The sequence below is a fragment of the Astyanax mexicanus genome, chromosome 11 (assembly GCF_023375975.1).
Source record: "Astyanax mexicanus isolate ESR-SI-001 chromosome 11, AstMex3_surface, whole genome shotgun sequence".
NCBI lineage: Eukaryota > Metazoa > Chordata > Actinopteri > Characiformes > Acestrorhamphidae > Astyanax > Astyanax mexicanus.
The window spans coordinates 24,138,463-24,150,188 of record NC_064418.1 but is presented as its reverse complement, the minus strand read 5'-3'; the positions used below and the strand labels follow the sequence as shown (position 1 = coordinate 24,150,188).

At 39.4% G+C, this 11,726-nt stretch overlaps 1 protein-coding gene across 1 annotated transcript; it reads left to right on the top strand.

The window, feature by feature from the left end:
* Positions 1–380: 380 nt before the first annotated feature.
* LOC103022432 (claudin-14) lies at positions 381–5,704 on the top strand. Its single transcript, XM_015603836.3, has 2 exons — positions 381–516; positions 2,767–5,704. Exon 2 carries the CDS (start codon positions 2,894–2,896, stop codon positions 3,650–3,652), a length of 759 nt encoding a protein of 252 aa, XP_015459322.3. The 5' UTR covers positions 381–516; positions 2,767–2,893; the 3' UTR covers positions 3,653–5,704.
* Positions 5,705–11,726: the final 6,022 nt, after the last annotated feature.

Genomic DNA, 11,726 nt, shown 5'->3' with positions numbered 1-11,726 from the left:
ATTTTGGTGCATTTACATTTATGCCTATGTGAAACCAGACCGAACAGAGCGAGAAAACGGTCCAAGTAAACGATCTCATTAACTGATTCGGACCAGAGAAACGAACTACAGGTGTGAAAACGCCCTTGGAAAACCTTTGTTGATTATCTGATTAGAGTGTGACACCATGTCTTTGTGCAATGAAACTATATAATATGTGAGTTTCCCTTTTTGATTAAAATGGTATAACATTAGAAAGTTATTTTAGGGGACTCTGATTCTTATTTGCCACTCTAGAGGGCACTTTAGCAACGCTTGGTCAACTATGAGGGCTCCAGTAGGGGGGTCCGCATTCTTTATCCGCCCGTTGTGACAGCGTCGGAAGTGCTAACGAAGCTCTTCATAGTACAATAACCTGCTTATACACAGAGCCAGCCAACCAGTGCCCTGCCCTGCCCGGTGGAGCTGCGGAGCTGGCACTGTGAGAGGTGGTGGGCCAGCTGTTCCCTCATCCTGCAGAACTCAGTTGGACTCCAGGTAAGGTTTATTGTGATGCAGAATAGATTGTAAACTGGCTGTGTTTGATGTGGTTTGGATTAATTTGTTGTTTGCTGGGTTAGGGGTTTAGTGAGAGTGTGATTGGTGATGGATGTGAGGAAGCGTTGCAGCTATCCCAGATCTACATTTCCTTCCACATGCTGAACACAAGCCTCTCTGTCTGCAGTTCGCTGCACTGCCCTCTCTTTGCCTGACACAATGGGATATCTGTGCTCTGTTTTTCACTTATACTGAGACTTTCACAGCAAGACAAGGCTTTAGGTCAAACTCCCAGAACAGGAAAAATGCAGCTCAACATATGAGACAACATCCCACCGGCGCTCTGATCCACTATATTCTGCCTGTCTGGGGATCAAACCCTGCTGCAGAAGAATCATGTAAAGACGTGACTAACTGGAAGCACTGAGGACATAATTGCAAAAACATACAGCTGCAAGAAAAAGTATGTGAATCCTTGGGATTACATAGATTTCTGCATAAATTAGTCATTAAATGTGTTCTGATCTTCATCTAAGTCACAACAATAGACAAACACAGTCTCCTTAAACTAATACCACACAAAAAATGATATGTTTGCATGGTTTTATTGAACGCAACATGTTAACATTCACAATGAGGGGGGGTGGGAGTATGTGAACCCCTAGGCTAATGACTTCTCTAAGAGCTAATTGTAGCCAGGATGTGATGAGATTGGATGTGTTGGTTAAAGCTGCCCTGCGCTATAAAAAAAAAACACACACCAGTTTTGAGTTTGCTGTTCTTAAGAAGCATTGCTTGATGTGAATCATGCCTCCCACAAAAAAGAGCTCTTAGAACACCTACATTCAAGAACTGTTGACTTGCGTGAAGCTGGAAAGGGTTACAAAAGTATCTCTAAAAGCCTTGATGTTCATGTGTCCATGATAAGACAGTCAGTCTACAAATGGAGAAAGATCAGCACTGTTGCTGCTCTCTCTAGGCGTGGTCGTCCTGTAAAGATGACTGCAAGAGCACAGCGCAGAATGATCCATGAGGTGAGGAAGAATTCGAGAGTGTCAGCTAAAGACTTACAGAATTCTCTGGCACAACATTTTTGTTAACAAATTGACAAGGAAAACATTAAACAAGAATGGAGTTAATGGGAGGACACCATGGAAGAAGCCACTGCAGTCCAAAAAAAACACTGCTGCACGTTTGAAGTTTGCAAAAGAGCACCTGGATGTTCCACAGCAGTACTGGCTAAATATACTGTGGATAAATAAAACCAAAATTGAGTTGTTTGGAAGGAACACACAATGCTATGTGTGGAGAAAAAAGGCACAGCACACATCATCAAAGCCTCATCCCAACTGTGAAATATGGTGGAGGGAGTATCATGGTTTGGGGCTGCTTTGCTGCCTTAGGGTCTGCACGGAGAGTCCTGACCTCAACCCAATTGAGATGCTGTGGCATCATGACCTCAAGAGAGCGATTCACACCAGATATCCCAAGAATATTCAGCTGAACTGAAACAGTTTTGTGAAGAGAAATGTTCCAAAATTCCTCCTGACTGAACTACAGGAGACGTTTGAATGAGGGTTTTGCTGCCAAAGGAGGGTCAACCAGTTATTAAATCCAATGGTTCACCCTGCACTGTGTATATTCTCATGTTGTGTTAAATAAAACCATGCAAAAATATATTTATTTGTGTGGTATTAGTTTAAGCAGACTGTGTTTGTCTATTGTTGTGACTTAGATGAAGATCAGAACACATTTAATGACCAATTTATGCAGAAATTCAAGTAATCCCAAAGGGTTCACATACTTTTTCTTGCAACAGTAAATATATTTTATGATATATGACATATATCAACTTATATTAAGATATATATTAACTATTTTGAAAAATGTCATGGACAAAATACTAACACAGTGTAAATGTTTTTTCCACGTTTTTGTTTTTAAAATATACATTTTTGGTAAAAAAAAACTTTGGTAGATAAAGAAACGTGTAAAAAACCTTCACACTTTTTACAAGATTCAAAATATTATTTTATGGTATTATTTTTAATAAGCTTTAAAGGGTCCACATTTTTAAAGGCAAAATGCATTCTGATCATGATGAATTAGTAGTGCTGAACTGACAAAATAATGGATAGGTGATATTTTGGCCCATGCATGCAGATGGTGCAGTGGATACCAGTGCATCTAAAACCAGACCTGTACTTATTTTTCTATGTTAATTTGATCGCTCTGTTTTTAACTTCTCAGGGTTCGAGTTGGTGTTGGCGCTCGCGTGCGGATGGTGGCGGAGGAGCCCAACTGACCGAGGGGATTATACTACTTAAACTTCTGCATTATTTACAACACTGTTATTCTTCATTAAAGCCTGTTAACCATGCCAGCCTCCGACAGTATGGCCGCTCAGCTTCTGGCATACTTCCTGTGTCTTCTGGGGCTGATTGGCACGCTGGTAGCCACGGCACTGCCACACTGGCGACACACGGCTTACTTCACCTCCAACCTCATCACGGCCACGTCCTACATGAAGGGCCTGTGGATGGAGTGTGTCAGTCACACCACCGGGATCTACCAGTGTGAGCTCAACCGCTCCATGCTCTCTTTACCCCAGGACCTGCAGGTAGCCCGGGCCCTCATGGTGTTTTCCTCGGTTATATCCACCGTCGGCACTGTCGTCTCTGCCATCGGAATGAAGTGCACCCGCTGTCTCCACCAGTCTCCCACCAAGGACCTTGTGGCCGTGACTGGGGGGGCATGTTTTGTCTGCGGCGGGATGCTCTGCCTCATCACTGTGTGCTGGACCATCCGAAACATCCTTTACGACGCCTACAACCTGTTCTACACCGGGGGGATAAACTACGGGGTGGGACTTTGTGTGTACATCGGTTTCGCCTCCGCCATCTTTAGCATTTTTGGGGGCGGGGTGCTGTGCGCCACTTGCTGCAATACAATGAACCGCAATCCCGCAAAACAGTCTGCTCTAAATACCCAACAGCACCAATCTTACCAACCCCACTCCGCCCACAGGAAAGAGCACTCCGCCCACAGAAACGAGCACTCCGCCCACAGGAATGAGCAATTCTCATCTCAGCTTTCTGTGACCAGTAGGTGGAGCTTGACCGGCGAATTAGTTTAAGGGAAATTTCAGTAAAGATGGACGAAGGCTTCTAGATGCATAATCACTCTACTATTTGTCTACCTTTAACATACAGGTCAATATCAATATAATACACCTTTCGTGTCATAGTTGTTTAAATCTCATGCAACCGCTGTCTAACAACTAGCACTGTAAAGTAATTTAATAACTTTTAATTACATGCTCTGTGATTAATTCATCTTTATTAATTACATTTAATCACATCATCAAAGAATAGCAAGAAAAGAAACCTGTAATGAACATCAGTCAGTAAGAGTTACTCTAAATCCTGAATGTTTCTAATACTACACCAATTTACTATAGCTGCACCTTTATTCGACCAAACATCATAAAACTATTATAGACAACTCTCACATGTCAGAGGTTATTTCGAGGAGATTTAAGGCTACTCAAATATTTCTTAAAGAGAAACCTGACTCTAATACATTTTACATTAATAGCTGAAATATGCTGCTCTGTTAAAATAAAATATTCCAGCTCTGCTTACAATGCTTAAAAAAGGTTCTTTGGCTTTTATTTTTTTATTAATATGATCTGGTTTGGGGACTTTTATTGTGAAATAATAGTGATGTAAACTGTTTTCTAAGATGAATTAACGGCTGATGTTTGGTATCAGAAATATATTAGATATGTGCTGATTAGATATGGTAAGATATGGTAGGTGTGGTATTATGTTTGATATGATGTCTGTACATGTATTCTGATTTTCAAAGGGCACCAAGCGTTAATGTTTTTAACCTTTTTTTTTGTTTTTGTGGTTAATTATTTGAAATGAACGTGGTTTTTTTTTTTTACAGCCCCAGAACAACCCAGATAGCCAGCGACTTTGGCCCGGACTCGTTTCTAAGTAGGTACTGCTGGTTTAGAGTCACAAGCAGAAAAATACTTCTGGCCCACAGCTGGCCCAGTGTCACTTTCTGACTGTTCTACATCAGTGTCACTGAGCAATCATTTTGGTTCTGGTGAACGACTGTCGCACCTGACCTGTTGATTCTCTGAACACAGTTGTGTACTGGCTCAAATATGGCAGACGACCCTGTACCAGCACTGCACTAACAAAGTGGAAAACTGACTGTTCCCTACTGTTAGCACTTTTCTACCAAAGCTGACTTGTATATTTTACAGTTACAGAGGACTCCTGTTAGTAAGAGTACACACACACACACACACACACACCTGTTATAGTACTGCTTCACCCAACACACACACGCACACACAACCTGTTATAGTACTGCTTCACACAAACACACACACACACACACAGCCTGTTATAGTACACACACACACACACACACACACACAGCTTGTTATAGTACTGCTTCACACACAAACACACACACACACAGCCTGTTATAGTACACACACACACATACACAGCCTGTTATAGTACTGCTTCACACAAACACACACACACACACATACACAGCCTGTTATAGTACTGCTTCACACAAACACACACACACACACACATACACAGCCTGTTATAGTACTGCTTCACACAAACACACACACAAACACAGCCTGTTATAGTACTGCTACACACACACACACACACACACAGCCTGTTATAGTACTGCTTCACACAAACACACACACACACACAAACAAAGCCTGTTATAGTACTGCTACACACACACACACACACACACACACACACACAAACAAAGCCTGTTATAGTACTGCTACACACACACACACACACACACACACAAACAAAGCCTGTTATAGTACTGCTACACACACACACACACACACACAAACAAAGCCTGTTATAGTACTGCTACACACACACACACACACACACACACACACAAACACAGCCTGTTATAGTACTGCTACACACGCACACACACACACAAACACAGCCTGTTATAGTACTGCTACACACACACACACACACACAAACACAGCCTGTTATAGTACTGCTACACACGCACACACACGATCAGCATCCCTAGACCCCAAAACCAACCGTCCCTTAGCAAAATAACTTCCCGCAGCTATAAGCAGTATTGAGACGTGTGTGCGTGTGAGAGTATGGAAGCCCATTCCCACCACCTAAAAAAAAAAAATAATCCAGCAAAATGTTTTTTTATTATTATTAAGTAAACTGCTATCTCAATATTTTGAGATACTAAGTCAATATTTTGAGATACTAAGTCAATATTTTGAGATACTAAGTCAATATTTTGAGATACTAAGTCAATATTTTGAGATACTATCTCAATATTTTGAGATACTATCTCAATATTTTGAGATACTATCTCAATATTTTGAGATACTATCTCAATATTTTGAGATACTATCTCAATATTTTGAGATACTATCTCAATATTTTGAGATACTATCTCAATATTTTGAGATACTATCTCAATATTTTGAGATACTATCTCAATATTTTGAGATACTATCTCAATATTTTGAGATACTATCTCAATATTTTGAGATACTAAGTCAATATTTTGAGATACTAGTAGGCTGTACAGAGACAGAAGCAGGTGAGACAAAGATGCAAAATGGATACCATCATTGAGGACTACTTCAGACGTGGATTCACAAATCATGAAATATTGGAACTTTTAGAGCACATGTGTCAAACACAAGGCTTGTAAGATCTTAGTGTCTATAATAAATAGGTCAGAAGCGTTCTTTGACCAAAAACTACATTTCCCACAATGCTTGTCGATTGTATTACCCGCGAAGTTATGGCTTACTGCCACTACACGGCAGTGTAGTCATTGATGTGGAAACCCTGCTGGAGGGAAGGTGTAACTTCGCGGGTGGAAGTGAGACAAACAAATGTTTATCCCATAATGTCCAGAAAAAGAAAAGTTGATGCAGACGGACGGCTGTGCTTCAAGGCGAAAGACCGGTATGCCGGTGTGTTACGAAGAGTGTTTCTGACCAAAATAAACGCTTTTTAGAAGAGATATAATAGTTTTAATGACGTTAATAAACATCACAGTGACAGCGCTAGTCGCAGTTTCACCTCAGCAAAGGACGAGCACGTGAATCACTTATCTAACCAGCCTTTACTGATTTCAGCCCCCAATAACCCTTTCAATAACCTCCAATAGCCTTTAATAGTCTTCAGCAGCCTTCAACAGTCTAACCTTGCAGCCGTGGTGTGTCCACTAAACTCCGTAGTTATAAACATCATGAGGTTAGCAGCGCGCTAACTGACCTGTTTATAATGTAATCCGAGCAGTGCCTCCGTGACACTGCTCTAAACTGCTGCTGTTAGCTGCTTGGGCTGAAAGATGAACTGTAGAGAGCTGTATTATCCGGTTAGTGGGGTTAAAACCTTTATTTTCTACACAGAAGAACTTAAACATTTTAAAAACGCTCCAGACTGGCTCAGCTGAGCCCTGTACCTGTAGCCCGTGGCTGGGCTGTAGCTCTGACTCAGTAAAGACTGGGCTTGTGGTGCTGCTGCTGCAGCTCCCACTAGTGGTTGGATGAGGAACTGCTAAATCTGAGGAACTGCTAAATCTGTCATCTATGTTCTATGTTCTTAACAGCTCACAATTTTTGATTTTATATATATTAAAGTCTTATTTCAGTATCAAACGTTTTGATCAAAGTTAATATAACTTGATGCCATTTCTATTCACTTGAATAGTTTGGTTCTTGATTGATGGAGTTTTTGGATTTCATAACATGAGGATTTATGTTAATAGAGCAACAAGCAAACATTTTTTCCATGCAACTGTAATATTTGATTGAATAAATAATATATTGAGAGTTATTTAACATTAAGGAGTAATTACATTCATTTTATATTACATTTGGTTACATTGTATTACATTTATAAGTTACATCTGGCCCTCAGAGGACAGCCAATATGCCAATGTGGCCCTCGGCCAAAATGAGTTTGACACCCCTGTTTTAGAGGAATCACACAATATCAAAATAAGCCTCCGGATCTTGGACGAGGCTGAAGTTAGCTTCTTATTCGCCAGTGTCTTATTCAGATTTCCGTTCCACCTTAAATGCTGGCTGAACATTCATGCGGCCGCCTGTAGATGTCGCATTTTAACAGTAAAAAACAGCATGTAAGCAAAGTGCTGTGAAAACGCTCTGAATAAAGGGGAGAACACAATGCGAGGGACAGAGTTTAACTCTGAGTGAAATATAATGTAAATAAAATTAAATATGAATTAAAACGTTATTGCTCTCACTTTTGGCCTAATTCCCAGGTCATTATCTACAGGTGGCCGCATGTATATTCAGCCAGCATTTAAGGTATCTCAAAATATTGACTTAGTATCTCAAAATATTGACTTAGTATCTCAAAATATTGAGATAGTATCTCAAAATATTGACTTAGTATCTCAAAATATTGACTTAGTATCTCAAAATATTGAGATAGTATCTCAAAATATTGACTTAGTATCTCAAAATATTGACTTAGTATCTCAAAATATTGACTTAGTATCTCAAAATATTGAGATAGTATCTCAAAATATTGACTTAGTATCTCAAAATATTGACTTAGTATCTCAAAATATTGAGATAGTATCTCAAAATATTGACTTAGTATCTCAAAATATTGACTTAGTATCTCAAAATATTGAGATAGTATCTCAAAATATTGACTTAGTATCTCAAAATATTGAGATAGCAATTTACTTAATAATAATAAAAAAAAATTGCTGGAGTATTTTTATTTTTAAGGTGGCGGGAATGGGCTTCCATATGAGAGTGATCACGTTTAGAGTGTAATTTAATCTAGGGCTGTGACCGAAATGGCTCCCTACTCCCTCATTGTGTTGCGCTATGTAGGGAGATACTAATAAGTTCACTAATTAGTGGTAAAACGGGAGTGAATTCGGACACTAACTCATCAATATCATGCGCCAGCACCGGTCGCATAAACACACGAGGGGGGTTGAGCTGTGTTTAAAACTCCATAAACACACTGAACTGAGCTCTGAATTAAAGTTAGTGAAGCTCTGAGCTGATCATGAAGTTATTTAGCTGTTTGTTATATTTACGCTGTTTAAAAGATAATCCTCACATTACTGAACTACATGAAGAAAACCTTAAAAATAGCAGGGTACACCGGCTCGCACTGTTGCCAGATTGGGTGGTTTTATGCCAAATGTCGAATTGTGTCTAAAATTGTTTGGCGGAAACGCTGTGATTTAACAGGTGTACAAAACTACCAAGTGTAAAGAGTTTGGAAATTTAACTCGGCGGTGTTATAGTTAGATATCTAACCCTGCAGAGATAGAGCTTTTGGTCCTGCTGATGGAAATTTGAAGCTGTGTTTATGTTCGTTATTATATGTGAGTAAGTTATTTCTTTCTTTCATTGCTTGCAAGGTTGTTTTTATGTACTGTTTGTACGTTTTTGTTTCATGTGTCCAATGATACAAGGCACAAAACACATAATACAAATATGCAGATAAACTCATTTAAATATCAGTTTTTGTAATCAGTGAAATTTAAGATATTTATGGTATTTTAGTTAAGATCATGTTGGAATAAACCCTGTAATATTGTTAATATAACGAACATCAGCTGTTTGGGTGGTTTTCTCAGTAATCTGAATCCCACTGTAATCTGGCATCCCTGGTGGCTCGTCTGTTGCTTAGTAGCGAGACCCGCAAAGCATTTTGGGACACAATCAGCTCGCTTATAGTAAGCAGCGAAGTTTACTATAAATCATGATGCATTATGTGAGTTTTAGTGCCCTCAAAATCACGTTCGAATCCCCCCTTATGATTCAAACACTCAAAGAAAAATGGCTGACATACTCAATAGTGCCCTAACTAGTAAATAGGGAGCCATTTCGGTCACAGCTTAGGTGATATTTACATCGGTGCCCCTGCGCATCAGCCCAGTTCAACCAGTGCGGTTTCTCGTCGCACTTCCCTGATAGCAAACCCGCATAACAGTCACTGCCGTTTTTTAGATTCAATACAGAATTGTCTTATAGTAGCTGAGTCTGTTACAGATCTGTCTCCATGTCGGCAAACCAAATCTGATCTGCTTATTTTGGCCAGAAGTAGTCCGAACACTGCTGTTTTCCAGAATGCACCTGTGTAAATCACAGCTATACCTGTATGACAGAATGTTTTACTTTTTTTTTTGTTTTTTTGGTGGGCTAAAGACTTATTCAGCAGCCAAGTCACACAGTAATCGAGTCCCTTTGCCTAATATTATAAAGCAAAAAACAAAGCTTTCGTTTTTTTGGTGTGGGAAATTTGTATTGTTAAAAATATTAATTATTTAGTTCTCTGATGAGTAATCATTTTCAATTGAGTAATTATTTCTAGTTACAAACAAATACATTGATCAAGTAGTTCCGGTCACGGCGCATGGATATTTGAACAGCTCCATTTTAGGCGCCAACTTAGCTGGAAGTTCAAACTGAAGGGAAAAGGGAAGAAAACACAGAAAAGAAAAAGCCTGAACAAGGAGCTGCTGTTTTCCAGGTAAGCTGTGCTTTTAAAGTATGTCTAGTGAACATTATACATTTGTTAATGAAGCAACACATATAACTGCATATTAGAGCTGGGCGATTAATCGATTTTATCGATTCATTCGAATTTACAGTTAAGGACAATGTGTTTTTATGAAAGTCGATTTTCTCTGAGTTTTAATTTTCACCACCGACGCTCCCCTGTGGGCTCTTGTAATTCAGACTGAGTTTAGCCCCGCCCCTCTCTCCCTCCCATCCGCGTGCACCCCACACAACACACTCAAACACAACATGACCGAAGACGTGTGCCCAAAACGGAGCAACTCGCTCCGTGATCTGGAGTTGGTTTAGTTTTGCGGCGGGGGCGTGGACCAAACAGGTCCTCGCTGTAAGGTGTGTTTAAACCGATTGCTTCTAAACGAAGTAGCACGACAAAGTTATCTCTACACCTTAAACTAAAGCGGAGTGGGAAAAGTGCTGCTCCCAAAGGAATGAACGCAGCAGCCGCACTAGCACACCATCCAAACAAGCAACTGTCCCCTGACACATCTTCCAACCGTGTACCAGGTTCTGTATGCACTACAGTTTATGATTTTTTTCATGTTCATGAGAAAAGATCATCTAATTTTATAGAACACTGACACTTATTTAAAACCTTTATTTTGCAAATTAAGCCCAATGGGAAAAGTCTCTACTTAGTTGCATATTAAATTCTACTTGTTTTCTATTTTGTAAGTTTTATCAAAAAGGGCACCATTTTATTTCTTTCTATTTGTTTTTTGAGGGTAGATTTATTTATTTATTTTTGAAGTTTGTGGGTGAATTGTGTCAGTATCTAAACTATGTTGAAAAAAGCTTTCGAAAAGTTACTAGATGTTTTCACTGTTTACAATAGTTTTTTTTGCTTGTTTCTGGTTGCACTTTAACCACAAAGGGGACATTTAGGTGAAAACTAAATAAATAAAAACTAGTTGTTAACCATTTCTTTATCATCTTTAATTTGATTTTTAGTAGGGGGAAAACATCGATTTAAATCGAAAATCGGATAAAAAAAAAATCAAAGATTTTTTAAATTTACAATATGATCATTAACTAGTTAACTAGTAATCCATTGGCCAAGCCTGCTCAGCCTGACAAATTGGGTAGCAACCAACGCATTTGTAGATCGTGACCACATGAAAAAAAAATAATAATAATAATAAAATAAAAAATCAAATGACTTCTACATACAGTACTATGGGACAATAGAGTTTCAACTATATTAAGGGCAGTGCAACCATTTTCAAGTAGATATTTGTGACATAATCAACTACAGGAGCAATCCAACAGGGCATAGAAGGTATGATGTCTACCTGTGCACTGTCCAAAAGTTAGAGCAATTCTGCGGTGTCCAAGGGGTCGATGGTATGGTCAGGGTCCATGCAGGAATTGGTGTGAAATCCTGGCATGTACGGGGGCAACCTAGATCCAAGTTATACTGACCAGTGGAAAAATAAATGGGATAATGTCTGGATTCAGAGGGGTCAATTAACTAGGGGAGGGGGCAACGGGGTTGTCAACCCTTTTTTTTTTTATCACTTTTAAACAATTAACTTGCATGTTCTGTGAGTACATCAGTAATACA

Bases quoted from the DNA above. Each gene is read 5' to 3' on its own strand.
- LOC103022432 (XM_015603836.3), top strand. From the start codon at position 2,894: ATGCCAGCCTCCGACAGTATGGCCGCTCAGCTTCTGGCATACTTCCTG.